Consider the following 20,661-nt stretch of genomic DNA (forward strand, 5'->3'; position numbering starts at 1 on the left):
TTCTACTATTTTATGACAGTGACAGAGCATCTGTATATCCTTTGAAAAAAGCACTTTAAAAACATCATCATCACTTAGTTTATACAGCAACCCTGTCAAGCTGGTATTATCGCTTCCATTTTACAAGTGAGGAAGCTGAGGCTCAGACAGTTAAGAGAGCAGCCATCTAAAGCCAAGCCTGTGCCCCTCTCACCAGCTCCTCTTCTCGTCCTCGGCCCTGTCCCCAACCTTCTGTTCTCCTGGCTCCACGCAAGCCCGCAGCCTCCTATTCTCTTGCCCTCCGCAGGTTTCCATGTGATCCCCACCATCTCGAGCATCGTCCCAGAGAGCTGCCTGCTGATCGTGGTGGGGCTGCTGGTGGGGGGCCTGATCAAGGGCGTGGGGGAGACGCCCCCCTTCCTGCAGTCGGAAGTCTTCTTCCTCTTCCTGCTGCCGCCCATCATCCTGGATGCAGGCTACTTCCTGCCACTGCGGCAGTTCACAGAGAACCTGGGCACCATCCTGATCTTCGCCGTGGTGGGCACGCTGTGGAACGCCTTCTTCCTGGGCGGCCTCATGTATGCCGTGTGCCTGGTGGGTGACGAGCAGATCAGCAACATTAAACTCCTGGACAACCTACTCTTCGGCAGCATCATCTCGGCCGTGGACCCCGTGGCCGTGCTGGCTGTCTTTGAGGAAATTCACATCAACGAGCTGCTACATATCCTCGTCTTCGGGGAGTCCCTGCTCAATGACGCCGTCACTGTGGTGAGGGGGCAGGGACCACACCCACATGCACACAGGCCACAGATCCGAATCCTGGTCCAGAGTGAATCCCACATCCACCCACTAATAATAGTAATGAAAGGGCAGATGTCCATTCCTGCTTACTCTGTGCCAGCTGTCATGCTGAGCACTCGACATGGGTATCTCATTTAATCCTCGTGGCAACCTTAGCACGGGCTTGTTCTCACTTTACAGAGGAGGAATCAGGCCCAAAGGAGTTAAATAACTTGCTAGATTCTGATAGAACCAGGATAGAAGCCAGGTCTGTCTGACCCCAGGGCCTGAGCTCTTGGCCCTACCAGGTCATATGCTCTGTCCCTGACTTGGATTGTGATGTGATCTTGGTTAAATTACTTATCCTCTTTGTGCCTCAGTTTACCCTTTACAGACCATTTAGTCTGTGAGTGGCATTTCAGCTTTCATGTTGGCCGTGTCTTAAGTTAGAGTTTGGTTTGTGCACAGTTTTGGGGTAGCAATTGTGGAAAGGGACCTTGCCTCCCAAACCTCGAGAGAGTGATAAGTAAAGTGAGTTGGCCTGGTAAGTGACTTTACCTCTCTGGGCCTCAGCTTTGACAGCTGCGAAGGGGCAGAATAGTTAGTGCTTTCCTGCCAGGGTCTAGTGAGGACGGATGCCCTCAACGCAGGGTCTGCACGTGGCAGTGCTGCATATACTTGCACACGTCCTTCCTCCCAGCCAGTTTCCTCAGGAAACAGACGTGTATGTGCACACTCACATCATGTTGTGAAAACACCTCCATACTCCTCCTAGCTGGCCCCCTCAGAGAGCAGCTGCATACACAGGCAAACATAAGGACGCGTGTGCACACCCAGCGCACACTTACACATGCACTCCTCTTTCCCCACCCCCAACCCCTCAGGAAGCCGCACCTCAAAGAAGAGACAGACAGTGGTGGTCGGCTGCCCGCAGCCTTGGCTTCCTCTTCGTGTTCCTCTCCCCCACACCCTTGTCAGCTCCTCGTGGGGCTGGTAGAGCGGTAGCCTGGCCTTAGGCAGGCCACAGTCCTGGTTTCTCTAGCACCAACTCTTGCCCAGGGTTACCGTGCAAGCCTCAGTTTCCCCATGTGTAACAGGGATTGCAGTACTTAGCCTGTCATCCTCCCACGGTTCTTACAGGAGTCACACTCACTAATGTCTGAAACTAGTAGGTGCCAAAGTTGAAGCCCTCCCAGTGGATCTGGGTGTTGGGGTACAGGTTGGCACTACTGGGGAGCAGTGGGGCACGGTTGTGTCAAGTGGATACCTCAGTCCAGCCGCCCTGGGCCCACAGCCATGCCTCCCCAAGATGGTGGCAGTATTCACTGGTGTTCATTGAACACTTCCTGTCTGAATGTTTATTGCCTCATCTAATCTCCATGAAGTTGGCACTGTAATTATCCCCAGATTTTCCAGGTGAGGAAACTGAGGCACTGAGAGGTTAAGGAATTCGTCCAAGGTCATATTAGCTGATAAGTGATGTAGCTGGAGTTTAAATCTACACAGTCTGAATCCAGAGCCCGGACACTTACCACTATGCATGCTACACTGCCTCTCTCGTCCCAGTGACAATAGTACCAGGCTAGGAAGGAGGACCTTGTTGTCTGTGCCCACTCCATTGGCCCAGGTGGTGCACCCTGAGGACTTATGAATCTCAGGCCAGGAGTGAATTCAGGTAGCCCAGGGCTGAGACTGCCCCTGCTGTCCACTGCTGGAGCCCTGCCCTGTCTCCCAGACCACTCTGGTCCAGGCAGCACCAAGGACTGGCCAGTGCTCAACATCTCCCCTTCCTGCCTGGCCCAAGTTGGGCCTTTTCTAGAGCTCTGGATATGGATTTGAGTGCCCTGTTTTCCCAGACAGTAAAAGTAACGGCTGCCCCTGAGCTGTGTGGTCTCAGGCCTTTGCCCTGCAGCAAGCACCCCCACCCCACCCCCTGCCTCCAGGTGCTGCCCAGTTACTGGGGGCTTTGGAGAATTCCTTCTCAGGGATCCTCAGGTCCCCTTCTCCTCTCCCTCAGCACCCCCCAGGACGGAAACTCCCAGCTGGTTTCCTGGCAGAGCTGTCTAGGAGTAGGCCAGGCAGCCAGGGAGCCAACCCTAAGCAGGGACAGAACCTCGAAGCTGAACCTGCCTGGGAAGCCCCACCCACTGCTGTCAGGGAACAAGTTCTGGGCCCAGTTCTGCTGCTCCCAAGCTGGGGGCCCTCTGGCGAGTTGCTTCACCACTCTGAGCCTCAGTTTAGGCATCCTTGGCCAGCCTATCTCATGAGGCTGTTGTGTGTCAAGCAGGATAACCATTGTCAAAGGGCTTGACGGTGTGTGAAGTGCCACTTATTACGACAACCATTTATTTCCCAGTCCAGGAGGTGGGGAGGCCTTAGAGAGCCTCTAGTTCCATAGTACTGAACTTGGTTGTTCATCACAGCCACCTGGCGAGATTTCTGGTCCTCGCCTCCAGAGAGTCCAGCTCGGGTACGGCCTGGCCGTGTGTATTGTCGGAAAGCTTCAGAGGTTAAGAAGTCCTGTTCTAGTTCACTCTCTGAACTTTCCCTGCTTTTTGCTGAAGGAGAGACTGAAGTCCAGACAGGGACGTGATCTGCCCAAGGTCAAACAGCGAGAGGCAAACGTAGTTATGCCAGGAGGAGCTGAAGCTGTGACAGGCATGGCTCTAAGCACTTTCCTTTATTAACTAATTTAATCCTCACAACAGTCCTATAATGTGGGTACCATTATCCCCATTTTATGGATAGGAAAATTGAAGCACAAGGAGATGGAGTAATTCTCCCCAGTATACAGCTAGGGAGCGGCAGAGCTGGAATTCCAGCCCAGGCAGTTTGGCTTCAGAGTCTGTGCTCTTCACCAGCATGGCATCCTGGAGCCCCAGAGCAAGACCCTCTGGCCCCCAGACCAGTGGTTTTGAGTACCTGCTTGGCACCAGGGTTCCTCTGCTACCACATGGCCTCTTCTTGTGGCCATGGTCAATGGAGGGGACAGGATCACCCTGGGTGGACCCCAGGGAGTTGTGGGGCAGGGCCCTGCCCTCCCGCCGACCAGCCTGCACACCCTCTCCAGGTCCTGTATCATCTCTTTGAGGAGTTTGCCAACTACGACCATGTGGGCATCGTGGACATTGTCCTTGGCTTCCTGAGCTTCTTCGTGGTGTCCTTGGGCGGGGTGTTTGTGGGCGTGGTCTACGGGGTCATCGCAGCCTTCACCTCCCGATTCACCTCCCACATCCGCGTCATCGAGCCGCTCTTCGTCTTCCTCTACAGCTACATGGCCTACCTGTCAGCCGAGCTCTTCCACCTGTCAGGCATCATGGCGTGAGTCTGGGCGCAGCGTGGGGGAGGCCACCAACTTGGATTCCCCAGGCTGGTAGGGTCACAAGGGAGCTCCCCAGGGCCCAGCCTCCAGCTCCAGGGATGAGACTCGAGCACCATGCTCCAGGGCCTGGGACTGCCCCTGGAAGCACTGAGTTTAAAGTTCTGGAAAATCTCGGTCCTGCCACTTCTTCCCTTCGTTTGTCTCAAAGGGACTCCCTGGGTTGTAGCTGGATGCAGGCACTTGCATTCACTGCGCCCCTCAGCAGCCCCAGCAAGGAGGCTCGAGGCCTCCATTGAAGTGAGGAGTCTTGGAGGTCCTGGGGCCTCAGCTGAGTCCTGAAGTTGCGGGCGTGTGGAGAGGCAGTGAGGCGCAGAGATGTTCCCAGTAGGGGAGACGTTGTAAGTGCAGAGGCAGGCCTGGATTAGGGGATTCAGGGTGACAGCGAGGAAGCCAGGCCAGCAGGACTGGAGTCCAGGTGTGGGCGCTGGGCTGGGAGAGCTTGGGCTGCTGCATGGAACAGAGCTCTCTGTGGGGTCTCCTGTGCATTAGGGGGCATCACACTTGGGGAATAAACCCAAGGCCACGGATGTGTGTAATTGATGCCCTGTAAGCAGAGAGGCAGTGTGGCCTCGGGGAGAGGGCACAGGCTTTGGAGTTGGGCAGACCGTAGTTTGCGTCTTAGCTCTGCCACTCGCTGCCAGTGTGACAGTGGGCAGACAACTTTATTTCTCCAAGTCTCAGATCCCTCATCTGAAAAATGCAGGAATATGCCCAGGCCTGTAGGGTTGATGTGAGGATTGAGTGAGAACAAGTGTGTAAAGCCCGCAGTGGGCATCTGACCTGTAAGAGGAGCTCAGTAAACAGGCACCTGTCAGCCTCCCTGGCAGTGGCGGGGCTCCGGGAAGGCACAGCTCGAATCTGAACCCTGAAACCCACTCCTCCCCAACCCCAGACTCATTGCCTCGGGAGTGGTGATGCGCCCCTACGTGGAGGCCAACATCTCCCACAAATCCCACACGACCATCAAATATTTCCTGAAGATGTGGAGCAGTGTCAGCGAGACCCTCATCTTCATCTTCCTCGGCGTCTCCACTGTGGCTGGCTCCCACCACTGGAACTGGACCTTTGTCATCAGCACCCTAATCTTCTGCCTCATCGCCCGAGTACTGGGTGAGGCCCCAGGCCTGAGTGGGGGTGGGTGGGGGGTTAGGGGGTGGGTGTTGAGTGGATGGGTAGTGTGTTGTATGGAGGGGCCCAGGTTGGCTCCTGGCTGCTGCCAGCACAGCTGGATGGCAGGGGCTTCCCCACCTCTTCTCTCTGCCACACTGAGGCCATGATGGGCCCATGAGGGGAAAGAAGCCCATGCTGGCGGTGAGTCTGTGATCTGTAGGGAGACAGTCGTGGTGCGTCAGAGTGGAGGGGCCTCAGGGACCCTGTGATTCTGAGCCTGTCAATTTCTAAGGAGGAGACCAAGGCCCACAGAGCCCAGGTCTGTGAGTGTTCTCTGAGCTGTCTCGTGGCACAGATGACTCGAGCACTTGCAAAGCTGTGTGTGGCTCCTCCAAATCTATGCTGCCAGCCTGGGCCTGCACACGGGGACCAGGCCTCGGACCCTTGGGTTCTGCTTACACTTTCCAGACACGCCTCACCTCAGTGACTGCATCACTTCCCCACTCATGATCTCACTCACCTCCTCTCTGAGATTAGATCTATGATCGCTGAACCTGTCTGGGCATCACAGTTACTTGGTGCACAGTGTTAAAACCCTTTAATCCTGGGCCTTGTCCTCCAGAGATTCTGTTCCATGGATTGAGGCTGGACCCAGACTTCTGCATTTTTTAATGACTTTATTATGGGAAATTTCAAACACATAGAAAAGTAGATCCTATGTACCCATCATATTTAATGGGTATCAACCTGTGGCCAGTCTTATTTTATCTCTTTTCCCTTTCTGCTCCCGACCTTTGGCCACTGGAGGCCTCTGTGATGTCTCTAAAGTACATCCAGGTTGGGAGACCCCCCTTAAGGATCCACTCAGCCCTTGGATTCAGGGATTCAGAGCACGCTGGGCTGAGGGACCCGGGAAATGAATGAACTGGGCAAGCTCACTAGTGGAGGCTCCTGCGGACAGAAGTCACTGGTATGGAAGCCAGGAGAGGCTGGGGACAGCCTGACCCCTCTTTTTGCCTTTCCCTGGCAGGTGTGCTGGGCTTGACCTGGTTCATCAACAAGTTCCGCATCGTGAAGCTGACCCCCAAGGACCAGTTCATCATCGCGTATGGGGGCCTACGAGGTGCCATCGCCTTCTCCCTGGGCTACCTCCTGGACAAGAAGCACTTCCCAATGTGTGAGCTGTTCCTCACTGCCATCATCACCGTCATCTTCTTCACCGTCTTTGTGCAGGTGCTGGACAGGGCAGAGCAGCCCTGTGTGGGGACCCTGACTGCCAGTGGATAGAGGAAGTGCGTGACCTAAGAGGGAGTTCTAGTCCCAACTCCACCAATAACTTGCTGTGCAGCCTTGGGCAAGCCACGCCCCCTTTCTGGGCTTTAGTTTCCTCAGTTGTAAAGGGTGAATTGTGATAATGAGTCATTGCAAAATGACCAAGCAGAATGTAAAGTGAACAGGATGCTGCCTAGCTTAGTTAGGAACCCAGAAAGCATTAAGAGAAGCGAGTACAGTCAGCAGGCCCACGATGCTCATTGTAGGACTTCAGGGAAGTGATTTAATAGCTTACGATCTCAGTTTCTGCATCGGTAAAATGGGAACAATAGCACAACGAGGGGCACCGGAAAGGTCACTGAGCTGGGCAGCGGGAGGTGTGGAGTCAGTCCAAGCTCTGCTGCTGCCTGTGTGACCCTGGGAAAGACGCTCCTCCTGTCCCTGGCTCTCAGTTCCCCATCTGTGAAGTGAGGGGACTGGACTAGATGATCCTGAAGAATCCTTCCAGTCTAGTGGTCAGCGATTTCTGTGCATTTAAATGACCCAGGCTTAGCTGAGAGCCCACCCCCAACCTCCTGAGTCTCCAAGGAAGCCCAGCCTGGGATGGTGTAAATTACTCCACCTTACCTGACCTGCGACCTTGGGCATGTGAGAAACACTCTGTCTGAGCCTCCGTTTCTCTGCCATCCCCTCCGTCTTTCCTGGGCTCTAATCCTGGCAGAGCCCTAGGTGGGAAACATCATTGCCTTCTCAGGAGAAAAATATGTAGAGGACACCTCTTGGGAGGGTACTTATTTTCTGTCCTTTAGGAGAGGGGAGTGCCTCTTTTGTCCTCTTGCCCTACTTCTATCTTCAAAAATATTTTATCACCTTGACTTTGCAGTGTTATATGTAATGGTTTGTCAAGCCCATTTTCAGTGAAGGCAGCGTTGAGGTAGAGACCTCCCTGCCTGGGTTTGATTATAGCTCTACTAATTCTGTGAGACCTTAGAAAGTTACCTCTCTGAGTCTCAGTTTCCTCATCTGTAAAATGGGGACAATGAAAGGACCTACCTCTTAGGGCCGTTCTGGGTATTGAAAAGCTAATACTTGTAAAACACAACTGGCTCTGGCACATGGCACATGGCAAGTATGCGGCTAAATTAACTGCTGCTGCTGTTACTAGGTCTCCGTGGTCTCAGTCCTGCGAGGGAGACAGAGCAGAGGTGGTTCTCTCTGTTAGCCATCCTGACTTCCCTGGGGTTGCAGAACACATCTGTAGTGGAGCCCACACTTGAATCCAGGCCCTCTGACCCCTGGCCCTGGGCTAGATGCTCACAATGAGAGTCATTCGACTGGGTGGGCTGTTACACCTCTAGCTGTGTCTTCAGGAAGAAGCAGGCCTTAAGGATCGGCCTTTACATAAGTGCTGGCGCGGAGATTAGAAGATGGGGGACCTCAGAGGAGAAGGCATCCCTGCCTCAGGGGCCCTGGGGGGAGGGAGGAAGGCTCTGTGGCCTCCCTGCCAGTGTAGCAGAACTGGAGTGCCTGACACCCAACTGCCCCCCAGGGTATGACCATTCGCCCCCTGGTAGACCTGTTGGCTGTGAAGAAAAAGCAAGAAACGAAGCGCTCCATCAATGAGGAGATCCACACGCAGGTACTGGAAGCTGGGCCTGGGCCCTCGGTTGTGGGAGAAGGCCCAGGGAGCTGGGGAGCAGCTAGGCCTTGTGTCCATGCCCTCAGCCAGCCCTTCTTCCCTTATCCAAATGCCGAAGTGGTTTTTCAGCCTCCTGAGGTCACCAGGTCACAGCATAGGGAGCTGTGGTATGAGCAGCCTGGAGCCTGAGGAGGGGCATCATGCCATCTGTCTCTAGTAGGAACCCATCCCAGGCATTGGGCACAGGTGGGTTCAGAGAGGGAGGCTCAGCGGGGCTCCAGTGGCAGAGGGCTTGATGTGGTGCCACTGGAGTTCAGGATGAGTGAGGTGTAGGCGCCACCTCCTGGCTGTCCCTGGAACTACAGGGCTGGGCTGGCAGAGCTGCCGTAGGGTGGAAGGTGGGGGAGCCTATTCAGAAGTCTTGGTAGGGAAGGAGCCCAGTAGTAAGGCTTGACCTGGCCCTGGGCCCGTTTCAGTTCCTGGACCACCTTCTGACAGGCATCGAGGACATCTGTGGCCACTACGGCCACCACCACTGGAAGGACAAGTAGGTGGCAGGCCTGGTGGGCAGGTGGGCAGGGAGGGTCGTAAGGGTCTCCCAGGGCCTGGGTGTCTCCCCACCCCAAGGAGCTGGTTATAACCATCTCCTCCCTCCTCCCATCAGGCTGAACCGGTTTAATAAGAAGTACGTGAAGAAGTGTCTGATAGCTGGCGAGCGCTCCAAGGAGCCCCAGCTCATCGCCTTCTACCACAAGATGGAGATGAAGCAGGCTATTGAGCTGGTGGAAAGTGGGGGCATGGGCAAGATCCCCTCCGCCGTCTCCACCGTCTCCATGCAGTGAGTGCTAATGGCCAACCCTGCAGCTTCTGCACCCACACACTGACCCCTCGACACCATCCGGGAGCAGGCCACCTTTGGGGGACACTGAGCCAGGCCCCTCTGTTGTCCTGTCAGGGCGAGTGAGAGAGCTGCAGGGCCACACTGAGGACCTGAGGCTTTGCTCACCCACCTGGGCCATCCCGGGGTGACCTCCTTCTGGCCCAGCCCTGCAGGCTCCAGAATCACAGGAATTTTCTCGGGGACCTAACCTGTGCCCTGTTATCCCAGGAATATCCACCCCAAGTCCCTGCCTGCTGAGCGCATCCTGCCAGCACTGTCCAAGGACAAGGAGGAGGAGATCCGCAAAATCCTGAGGAACAACTTGCAGAAGACCAGGCAGCGGGTGGGTCTTCCCTCCCACCCAGCTCCTTCTCCAGCAGAGGAGCCCCTCTTCCTCCTCTCTGCTCCAGCCCTGCTGCCCATGTGCCCAGGGCCACCTCGACCTCTCTAGGCCCAGGTTCTGGGGCCTGCCCCACCTGACAGCTGTTCCCCTCACAGCTGCGGTCCTACAACAGACACACGCTGGTGGCAGACCCCTACGAGGAGGCCTGGAACCAGATGCTGCTCCGGAGACAGAAGGCCCGGCAACTAGAGCAGAAGGTGCGTCTGGGACGGGAGCTCGCTCCTGCCTTTCTCTGGGAATGTGGGTCCTTCCTCTTCGTGCACCCCCACCACCAAGCCCTTTTGAAGATAGAGCCACTCTGACCTGGTTTTTTGGCTTCCTCCTCTTGTTTCAAAGGCGAAGCTCCAGGGCAGGTTCCAGAAAGCTGCTACCTCCTCACCCCCTCCCACCTCAGAGCAGTGAAGAGGTCAGGGCCCCTCATTGTATCCTCAGGCTTCTGAGCTAGAAGAGTCTATCCGTGTGCCCTCTCCAACCTCCCATTTTCTAGTGATTTCTCACTAAGGTCCCTGGGGAAAGGGACCTGCCCAGGGTCACAAAACAAGGCACATACGCATTCATCCGTTTGGTCAGGAAACATTTGTTGAGCGTTTCCTAAGTGCCAAGCAGCAGTGTAGCCTGTGAATCCGGCGGTGACTCAGCCCAGTGCCTCTCTTGCAGAGCTTCTAATGCAGTGGCCCATCCAGGGCAGGAAGTGCAAGGGGCCCTGGACACCTTGAACGGGAAGGAAGTCAGGCTAAGCTTAGGAACAAGAGCCAGGGAGAAGAGGGTGTGGGCAGAGCAGTGGTCCAGGCAGAAGGAAGATCTTGTGCCTAAGTTCTCAGTCACAGAATGTGGCCCATTCTAGAAATAGCCACTGGCAGGGTTCAGCTTTCAAGGAACCCTGTTAATGGTGTAAGAGTTTGGGCTTTATTCCAGGGACATAGAGAACCATGAAGGGTTCTAAGCAAAGGAGTGACATGGGAAGGGGTGGGGGTGGCCCAGATTAGAGCAGTGATGGGGGAGATGAAGAGGAGTGGGTAGATTCAGGGCATCTCGGAGGGGGACCTAGTGAGACTTGGTCACCCGTTTGAGGTGGGGCTGAGGGAAGAGGAAAAGGAGTCAGGGGTCTTATCTAGCCTTCTGGGTAGTTGGGACTGCTGGCTGTGATAGGGGATGCCGAGGTGGGAGCAAAGTTTTGAGGGAAGATAAGGAGATGAGCTCAGTTCCGACATGTTGCACTGTGATGCCTGCGGGTCATCCAGGGCCCAGCTGTCTGCTCCTGAGCTTTCTTTATGGGTCTGGACCTCAGGGACAGGTGTGGACTGGAGCTGGAAGCTGGGGCAGTGTCACCATGGGGAGGCAGCCCAGGAGATGACATGGCTTGATGAGAACCCAGGACGAGCCCCCAGGATCCCCTGAAGTGCCAGCACGGCACCAGCGCAGGCACAGGCAGATGAAGGGCCTGATGTGGAACTGACAGAGAGGGAGAGAGCGCTCTGAACAGGCCAAAGAAGCGCATAGCCACCAGCTTCCGGTGCCATCCGGAGAGGCTGCCTGCACTCACCCCTGTCTGCTTTCTCTGTCAGATCAACAACTACCTGACAGTGCCTGCCCACAAGCTGGACTCGCCCACCATGTCACGGGCCCGCATCGGCTCAGGTAAGGCAGGGCGCAGGGTGCCTGGAGAGGGGCCTCGAGACTTGGCCCTCAGTGCCACCGTCTCCTGATGAGGCTCCCACAGGAACAGGCCTCAGAGTCAGCAGGGAGTACAGGTTTCTCCCTCACCTCCTCCCAAGCCGTGAGCTCCTCCTGCATCAGGTGGAGTTGGGAGTTCACCAAAGGGGGCAGAGGAATGGCCCTGCTGTCCTCAGGGACAGAGGTGCTCCACCTGGGGCTCACGGTGAGGCCTGAAGGGAGCTGGGTGCCTGGCAGGGAGGCAGGAGGGGTCTGTACCATTGGGATCTCCAAGATTTAGGGGAAACAAGGGCAGGCCTCTCCTAGGTCTGCCCCGGGAGCAGACAGCAACTCAGGAAGGACCTCAGGCCTAATTCTTGGTCTGAGGAGGGGCACCTATGAGAGCCCCAGGTCTGAGGAGAGGAACACAGTCCTCCCTTTGAGCCCCAGGCTAAGGGGAAGAGAAGCTCTCTGATGAGGGCTCATAAAGGTCCACGTAGACTGATTCAGGATTGCTGTGCTCACAGGAAGCTTCCATGGGAGTCGCTGGCATGGGCTGAGGTAGATGCATGCTGGGCAGGGCTCAGGGGCAGAAGCCAGCTCGTGCCTTGCTCTTGGTCCCCAGACCCGCTGGCCTATGAGCCAAAGGCCGACTTGCCTGTTATCACCATCGACCCAGCCTCCCCGCAGTCGCCTGAGTCCGTGGACCTGGTGAATGAGGAGCTGAAGGGCAAGGTCTTGGGGCTGAGCCGGGATCCAAGGTTGGCTGAGGAGGACGAGGATGATGACGATGGGGGCATTGTGATGCGGACCAAGGAGCCTTCGTCCCCAGGCACCGATGATGTCTTCACACCTGGGCCAAGTGACAGCCCCAGCTCCCAGAGGATACAGCGGTGCCTCAGTGACCCAGGCCCCCACCCTGAGCCTGGGGAAGGAGAGCCTTTCATCCCCAAGGGGCAGTAGCCCTGCGGCCAGCGGGCAGTGCCCATCCTACCACAGACTCTCCCACCAGAGTAGGGGCTGCTGGGGGAACGGAGGGCTCCCTCGTCCTTCCTGACCTGGATTGGCCCTGCCCCTCTCCCCACCGCATGGCAGCTGGGCCCACAGCCCCCATCGCAGCACGGCTTCCCCCTGCCTCCTGGGAAGCGCCCTCCCTCCCACCAGAACTGCCTTCCCAGTCCTCTAGGCAGAACTGCTGGGCCGTGAGGCAGCCCCTGCCCCTTCCCGATCCAGGCTCTCTCCCATACCCCGACTAGGGCCTCTGAGTTTCCCAGACCTCAGAGGTCCCCCTCCCACTCCATCACTCTCCTCATTCAAACCAATCTTAGTTTCTAACCAAAGAGCCTCTGGCTCAGCCTTGGTCCCACCTGGGAAGGGAAGGAGCCAAGGCCTCCCTTGGCCTAGGCCAGGCCCTCCATTAACAGGGGAAAGACTAGGGGACCAGGCATCTGACTGGGGGAGGGATTGGTGACCCATGGTAGTCCTCTCCTCCTGCCAGCTCTGTCACCCTGGCCAGCCACCCTGACCTGTCCTTACTCAGAGCTGCAGGCTGAGGGCATCTCTGAGCTTCTCTGTCTGGAGCTGGGGCGCTTTGGACAGTAACGTGACTCAGCTTTCCAGACTGTGCTCCAAGGGACCAGCAGGCCCTTCAGGGGTGCTGTCAGGGGAGGACTGTCAGGGGCTACAGAAAGTGCTGCCTTTTTATCTGTTCTGTTTGTTCACACTTCCATGTATGATTCTATTTGCACAGAGGGCATTCCTGTTTTTAAAACATTTTAAAAACCCCTGGCTGACAGAGCTCCGGCCCTGCCCTCCTACTCCAGAGAGTTACCCCTCTTCATTTGTGCCTGTCTGCCCAACACTCTCCCCTAAATCGGTCCTCTGCCTTTTGGGCTCTTAACTGTGGCCCCAAGGCTCTGATTTCAGAAGTGACCCCCAACCCAGTCATAATTCTCTCTAACTCTCAGACGCTGGGCCTCTTGGCGCCTTCTTTGCTCTTGGGCCTGACCCTCAGTTCCTGCTCGCCTGTCCCTTCCCTCATCCCCCTGTTGGCCCCTGGAATCTCCCTCTTCTGTACACTGCACCCAGCTTGCTGTGGGGCCCAGTCCTCGGGGTAGAAGGCCTCCCCTGAGCATCCTCCGCCCAGCTGGGGCTGGTGGATGGCCAGGGTCCTGGGCCCCCAAAGGCCTTTCCTCACAGGCACACACTCCCACCCCGCTGCCACCATGGCCAGGCCCAGGCCTATTGGTGGGCACTCCCTTCCCCAGGATTGTGCAATAGTCAGAGTGTCCCTCTTCCCAGTGGACTGGGCAGTGGGTGCTCATCTGTCTCCCCTCCTCTCCATGCAAGTGCTGTTTTGGGCAGGAGTCACCATGCGAGGATGATGTTGACAACCATGTTCAAAGCCACCACAGCTGCTCCCGCTCTGCCGCCTGTACAGAAACCGAATCTTTTTCATATTCTAATAAATCGGTATGAGTTTTTGATAGAGTTGAGGGCTGCTTCCTGGGGACCAGGGACTTTGGGGAGGAGGGTGGCCTGGGGGCCTGAAGGACTTAGCTCAATGGCTGGCACAGAGAAATGCCTAATCCATGTCAGCTGCTGGTGTGGTGATTACTGTGTGTCAGGCACCGGAGATACAGTGGTGAGTGAAGCAAGATGCTCCCTGCCCTCAGGCGCCTTCAGCGGGGGGCAGAGCGGCATTAATCAAACATTCATAGAGACCAGGAAAAACCCAGGGTGTTTGTGAATGACAGTGAATGAAAGGTGGTGGGGGGGGGGGGATGGGTGGTGAAGAGGATCTTCCTGAGTGATACCCTAGGAGAGGACTAGAGAATGAGCTGAGGTTAACCAGGTGAGGAAGGTTTCGGAGTTCCCGAATATTCCAATTGGGAGCTGCACGTGTGAGGAAAGGCTGGCATGGCTAGGTTAGGGAATGACAGGAGGGGAAGAAAAGGTGGGACCTTGCAGTCCACAGTTAAGATTTTGTTTTATACTAAGGGCCGTGGAAAGGTTCTCACCTGTTAAGTGGGGACAATAAACTCTGGATGAAATGTGCTCAGGTGGGTAATGGGCTGGTACAGTGTGCGTGCCCAGCTGATGTTGGATCCCTGAGGTGCATTTCCAGGAGCTGCCCACCAGAGGGCAGTGGGGCCTTGGCACACACCCCAGGCACCCTTGGAACCTGGATTGTCCAGGAAAGCATCTCCTTTGCCCAGACCGGTACCTGTGAACAGAGCTGGCTTGACTCAGAAAATCTGAAGTGGTGAGTGCCAAAAGGACGGTAGGGAGGGACCACACCATCCATTCCTGTATCAATCGGTGTCCCAACAAGAAACAGATGGTACTCAAAGGGATACTGAAGAGCCTTCAGGATTCTTTACACAGGTGTGGGCAGGGTTAAGGGAGCCTAGGAGGGATGGGACCCTGGGGGCTCACACTCCAGGAAGCCATTACAGCCCCGAGACGTGAAGAGCAAGAGGAGGGAGCGGTTACTGTGGGAGGGGGGCTGCCTGCTGGAGCCGCAGCCACGGGGAGCAGAACACAGCTCCTGCCAGGCAGGGAGCCAGGGATAAGTATTCTGACTTTGCTCCTGCTGGTGCCTCCCCTTGGCCAAACCCATCTGAAAGTCAAAAGGGAAGGTCCCTGAGTGACTTCACTGAGTTCAGTCCACACAAGTCAGCCTTCCAGGAAATGGAGTGAGGGGAGACAGGATATCGGAGCAGAGCCATTCCTTTTGCCCCCCACCATCTACTTTTGTCCTTCAGATGAAAAACTCATGTCCCTCTTGCTTAATAGTTACAGAATTTCTGTTCGGGGTGATGACAAAGTTTTGGAAATAGATCATAGTGATGGTTGCACAACCTCGTGAAAGTACTAAATGCCACTGATCTTTCACTTTAAAATGGTTCATTTCATGTTATGTGAATTTCACCTCAATTTTTTAAAAATGGAAGGGAAAAAAAACGCTCATCCCCAACAGGGGAAACACAGTCTCATCAACCGCAACATCCTTGTCGTCTCCACCACATCCTTGTCATCCTTCAGTCATACTCACCTGGATCCCATCTTAAAATGTTAGCTCCAGGGCTCTTTCAGTAAGACAGCGAGGGAGGAATAACAACAAAAACCTGCTACAGCCCCGCCTTCTGTGGCGGGTCACAAGGCCTAAATTAGCAATCACGGCATCCTCCTCCCCCTCCCTTCCATATTCCTCTTACCACCTGCCAACACTTTGGTCGCCTGTCTGGTACAGCTGACTCCCTTTCTGCCTTTTGGTTAAGCAACACCCAGAGCTCAAAATGACCAGAGGGAAGGCTCAACTTCCAATTTAAAGGAACCACATCTGTGTTTTCCCTGGAAGAAGTATTCCTCCTTTGGGCAGTAAAGACTCCAGATCCACTGAACACAAAGTTGAGGGGATGGAAAGCAAAAAAGCCTCCAGTAGGTTTTTTTGAGTAATAGAGGAGCCACTCCCATCTCTACCTCTTGGTCCTTGGGCCTCTGTGTTCTGGCTGACAGAGGTGGAGCCATATATTGGCCACTGATTGAAAGCACGTACTGCATCCAGTAGCCGTCAATAACCTAACCCTGCAGGGTGGTGCCTCCCAGCTGGGAGCTATTCTATTCAGACAACTGCTTCTGAGTGACAGGGCACATTGTAAGTCCAGTGCATTCCATGGGTGAGACCATTGCTGTATGCTCTTTACCGTAAAATGAAGATAGGCAGTGTGCAGGATAGCATAGTGATAAATAAGACATTCTAAAAAGTTCAGAAATGATGGTGCTGGCAGGGAAGGCAAGTCCATATCAGGAATACATATTTATTACCATGAAGTAATGAACTACTGTTTCCTTCATGAAAGAAGGGGTCAATGTAGTTAACCTGCCAATAAATAAGTAGCTAGCTGGTTCTGCCTAGAGCAGTCATTCTCAAATTTTTGGTCTCAGGAGTCCTTTACACTCTTAAAAATTATTGAACAATTACACTCTTAAAAATTACAAAGAGTTTTTCTTAATGTGGGTTATATCTCTGTTTTGCTGGATTAGAAATTAAAGCTTTAAGATATTTAAAACTAATAAATCCATAACATGTTAATATAATATTTTTAATGAAAAATCACTTTTTCAAAACAAAAATTGTGAGAAGAATGGCATTATTTGCCATTTTTGCAAATCTCTTTAGAGTCTGGCTTAGTAGAAGAAAGCTTGGTTCTCTAGTCTGCTCAGCATTCAGTCCGTTGTACACGTGGCATGTAGCCTCTGGAAAATTGCACTTCCACTATACACTCATGAAAGAATGACAGTGAAAAAGGCAAAGAATGTCTTAGTGTGAAAATAGATTGGACCTCATAGAACCCCTGAAAGAATCTTGGAGACCCCCAGGGGTTCCTCGTCTGCCCTTTGAGAACCATTGCCCCAAGGAATAGTAACATATAGGAAACTCAGCTTGGTCTTTTCTGCTGGCAGCTTGGGCCCTCAGCAGTGCCAGATGCTGGATCAGATTGGTGAGGGAAATGTATTGAGACTATGTGTATTAGTTTTCCATGGCTGCTGTAATAAATTACCACAAACTTAGTGGCTTAAAACCACTCAAATTTATTCTCTTACGGTTCTGGCGTCAGAAGCCTGGAATGAGTCTCGTTGGGTTAAAATCAAGGTGTCAGCAAGGCTGCATTCCTTTTTGGAGTCTCTAAAGGAGAATCTGTTTTTCTTGCCTTTTCCAGCTTCTAGGGGCTGCCTGCATTCCTTGGCTTGCGCCCTCCTCCTATTTTCAACACCAGTCATGGCCGATCAACTCTTTCTCATATCACACCACTCTGACAAAGATTCTGCCCCCTGCTTCCGCATTTAAAGACCCTTGTGATTACATTGGGCCTACCCAGGTAATTCAGGGTAATCTCTCTATTTTTAAGGCCAGCTGATTTGCAACCTTAATTCTATCTGCTACCTTAATTCACCATTTGTCATACAAAATATAACATATTCACAGGTCCCAAGGATTAGGGCATGGATATCTTTGGGAGATCATTATTCTGCCTACCACACTATGACTAGCCCCTATCCCTGCCACCATGGCCACTTTGTATATGGGCCATGAGCAAGAACCAGGGTAGCTGGGGAAAGAAGTTGTCATCTACAGTGTGGGTCGTCTTGTCCATCTGATTATTGAAAGCCTCTTTCGCAATGGATGCCCTCTCAGGGCATTTGTGTGGGTTAAGAAGAGCTTCACTGCCTGTGCCCATTTCAAGCAGTCCATCCATATATCTATATCTTAGACCTCCTTACCTCCAATCTCCCAATCTTATTATTTTCAAGTCCCTGACCAGCCAATGAACTTGTTAGCCACTGCTCGTGAATGAGTGTAGATCTGTACCTGCGGTCATCTCTCCTTCCATGCAAAATGGACAATCAATATAACCAGGAGTTCTGCTCACTGAAAGCATATCCCTCCAGCACCATCTTTTAGAGACACCCTAAGTGTGGCTCTAATACAGCAGTTGTCCATTTGTAGCTGGTGCTAACAGACCACGCAAACTCATTTGGAAATCATGTCTGTGCATTTTCCTCCATGATAACTGGTCATAGCAACTTCCCCAAGTGTAAGTTGAGGGAGAAGCAGTGAAGCAATAAGAGTAGATACCATGGGGGGCTGGCCCCGTGGCTGAGTGGTTAAGTTCGCGCGTTCCGCTGCAGGCGGCCCAGTGTTTCGTTGGTTCGAATCCTGGGCGTGGACATGGCACTGCTCATCAAACCACGCTGAGGCAGCGTCCCACATGCCACAACTAGAAGGACCCACAACAAAGAATATACAACTATGTACTGGGGGGCTTTGGGGAGAAAAAGAAAAAAATAAAAAATCTTTAAAAAAAAAAAAAAAGAGTAGATACCATGGGAATTTGAGCCACCTGCTCATGCAATTTCCTTGTGCCTTCTGGACTGCTCAGACCTGATCTCATATACACTCTTTAATAATAGAATGCTACCATGCATGTCCAATTTTATGATTTGATGGGTCAGATAATATCCAGTTCTGGTTGCATGGGTCACTTGGTGTCCCACAGTCAGGCATTCAGCCTCTTCCATGTTCAGTTGTGAGCCAGGAGCTGTTTTTAAATGGAGAATAGTTATTGGCAGAAGAGAGTATGAATTAATCCAAAACCCTAAGGGTCTGTAACTGCACTGTGACTCTCCTATTGGAGCTTGTCCATACAGCATCTTTTTCTGCCCTAGTCACTTCCAAATCATAAAGCTCATGTGACAGGGCAGCTTGCTCTGCAGTCTGGACCCACTGCAGAGTCTTATGTTGCTGCAGGCCTCACTCAAAACTTGCAGTCTTATGCGTTTTCCAGGAAATGGGTAGAACAGCACTGGCAAATGTGGCATATGTCACCTCAAAAATCCAGAGTCCCATCAAACATTTTGCCTCTTTCTTTGTAGCGGGCAGCAGCTTGTCTCTCATTTTAGAAGAGAGATCCTGACATGCCCCAGACCACTGGATACCCTAGAAAGCTCACTGACATGACATGCCTCTGAATTTGTGTGGGATTTATCATCCTTCCTGTGGCATACGTAGGTTCTACCAAGAATCTAAAGTGCTTGCAATTTCCTGCTCATTAGGCCCACTTACCAGAATGTCATCAATATAATGGGCCAGCATAATGTTATGAACTCTAACAAGATAATCAGTATCCCTTTGCACTCTATTATGACAGAAATCAGGAAAGTAGGCAAAGCCTCAAGGTAGTAAAGATATCTACTGTCCCAGCTACACAAAGGCAAACTATTTCTGATTATCTGTACCGAGTGGAATAGAAAAGAAAGCATTTGGGGTCAAAGATTTACACCAGACCAAGAGATGCATGGATTTGTTCCAGTAAAAATTTCATGTCTAGAACCACAGCTGCAATTGACATCACACCTAATTAACTTTACAGTAATCTATAGTCATTTCCCAAGACCCAACTGGTTTCTGTAGCAGCCAAATAGGTGAGTTAAACCGAGTCTTGATAGGAATGACAACCTCTACATGTTTCAGATTTTTGATGGTAGCACTAATTTCTGAAATTTCCTTAGGGATGTAGTATTGCATTTGGTTTGCTATTCTGACGGTGGTGAAGTTGCAGTTCAGGGCCCTTCTCTGATAAGAGCTCACTCCATGAGTCAGGAAATCAGCAGGGGGATTCTGCCAGTTCATGTACAGACACAGGATGGGTCTGTGGTTCTGTTGGATCCGCTCTGGGTCAGAAAAGACTGAAAGCCTTGAACTCATGACTCAGTGCAAGGGTGGAAGTTTAGAAAGCCTCTAGGGTGGCTCTGAAGGAATCTGCTCTTTGGTAGCCAAAGGGCTACCAGAGAACCAAGCCTAGGCGCTGACTGTCAGGTTTCCAGGGTTGCAAAGCCAATGAAATGTGCAACTCCACCAAGTATCTTGTGCTAAGGGAGCAGCACTGGGTAAGAAGGAATGGGACCCCCAGACATGGAATGGGGACATTTGGGTAGAACTTTGAACCCCAACACCCCTTGAATCCTCCTTGTTGGTGAAGGCAGCAACCCCCCTGCTTTGTCTGAGGAAACTAGCCTTTCCTCACATAAAAACCATTCAAGTTGATCTCTCAACCATTCAAGTGATCTCTCTTGGGGCAGCTGCCTCACAGGAAAGCTGATTTTCCTCAGGACATACCCTCATCACCTCTCATTGCCTCCAGGCCCATACTGAGAATTATATCCCAGTATAGCCCAGCTTAAGGCTTTTAATCCATTTTTTTCTTTGTGTGTATTTCCTAGGGCAATCACTTGTAGAGTCAGAAGGCCACTGCAGTCTATAATCACTACTGTCACCATAGTGACTAAGTGTCATAGCTACTTGATCTCCCAGCATCTTACCAGTCCATCTCTTGCCACCACCTGTCACAAAGTAACTGTGATGCCACTGCATGCCACAGATTACCACTGTCCATTACCCCCATCAAGGAGGCTATCCACGCACTAATCAAGATGTGTGAGAAACCCAACCCAGGTCCCATCCAAGGATTTGTTTCCCAGGGCTATTCTGGTACCAATTGTAGCAGTCACGGCCCTGGATGGAAACAGAGGGCATGCTCAAAGGGGTGCTTGAAAAGGGATTGATGAAGGGACTATTACAAAGTGGTGGGCAGAGGTAAAGGAGCTGAGAGAGGCTAGTGAAGCACTGGGACTAGCAGCAGGAAGCTTAACCACCTGGGGAGCAAGGGAAGGTCCTGGAACTTGGTGAGAGCTGAAGCCTTGGGAAAGGTCAGCCTCCGCTGACAAGTGCAGAATGAAGAAAGGTGAAGGGTGGGCCTGTACTAGCACATGGAGACAATCTGACATGGTGCCCGTTTTACAGGTAAGGAAACTAAGGCTTAGCTGCCCCCATGCAATTCAGCAAATAGGCCCAGAGCACATGTGTGGGTGTGCATGCACCAGTGTGTGTGTGTGTGTGTTTCCTAATTTCTGCCCATGTCATAAGCTCAGTATAAGGATAACGTGAGAGCCAGGAGAGCAATTTTCCATTAAGGAACACTTTTTGAGGTCTCACTATA

At 52.9% G+C, this 20,661-nt stretch overlaps 1 protein-coding gene across 1 annotated transcript in view; it reads left to right on the forward strand.

Annotated features, from left to right (window-relative positions):
* SLC9A1 (solute carrier family 9 member A1) overlaps positions 1-13,588 on the forward strand; it is a 49,131-nt gene extending 35,543 nt beyond the window's left edge. Inside the window, exons 2-12 of the mRNA XM_008519460.2 lie at positions 287-747; positions 3,830-4,080; positions 5,034-5,251; positions 6,282-6,484; positions 8,073-8,162; positions 8,639-8,709; positions 8,827-9,000; positions 9,271-9,385; positions 9,541-9,642; positions 11,011-11,083; positions 11,724-13,588. Coding sequence (XP_008517682.1) covers positions 287-747; positions 3,830-4,080; positions 5,034-5,251; positions 6,282-6,484; positions 8,073-8,162; positions 8,639-8,709; positions 8,827-9,000; positions 9,271-9,385; positions 9,541-9,642; positions 11,011-11,083; positions 11,724-12,061 — 2,096 coding nt within the window. The 3' untranslated portion in view covers positions 12,062-13,588. The remainder of the gene's footprint in view (positions 1-286; positions 748-3,829; positions 4,081-5,033; positions 5,252-6,281; positions 6,485-8,072; positions 8,163-8,638; positions 8,710-8,826; positions 9,001-9,270; positions 9,386-9,540; positions 9,643-11,010; positions 11,084-11,723) is intronic.
* The last annotated feature ends 7,073 nt before the right edge of the window (positions 13,589-20,661 follow it).

The sequence above is a fragment of the Equus przewalskii genome, chromosome 2 (assembly GCF_037783145.1).
Source record: "Equus przewalskii isolate Varuska chromosome 2, EquPr2, whole genome shotgun sequence".
Lineage (NCBI taxonomy): Eukaryota > Metazoa > Chordata > Mammalia > Perissodactyla > Equidae > Equus > Equus przewalskii.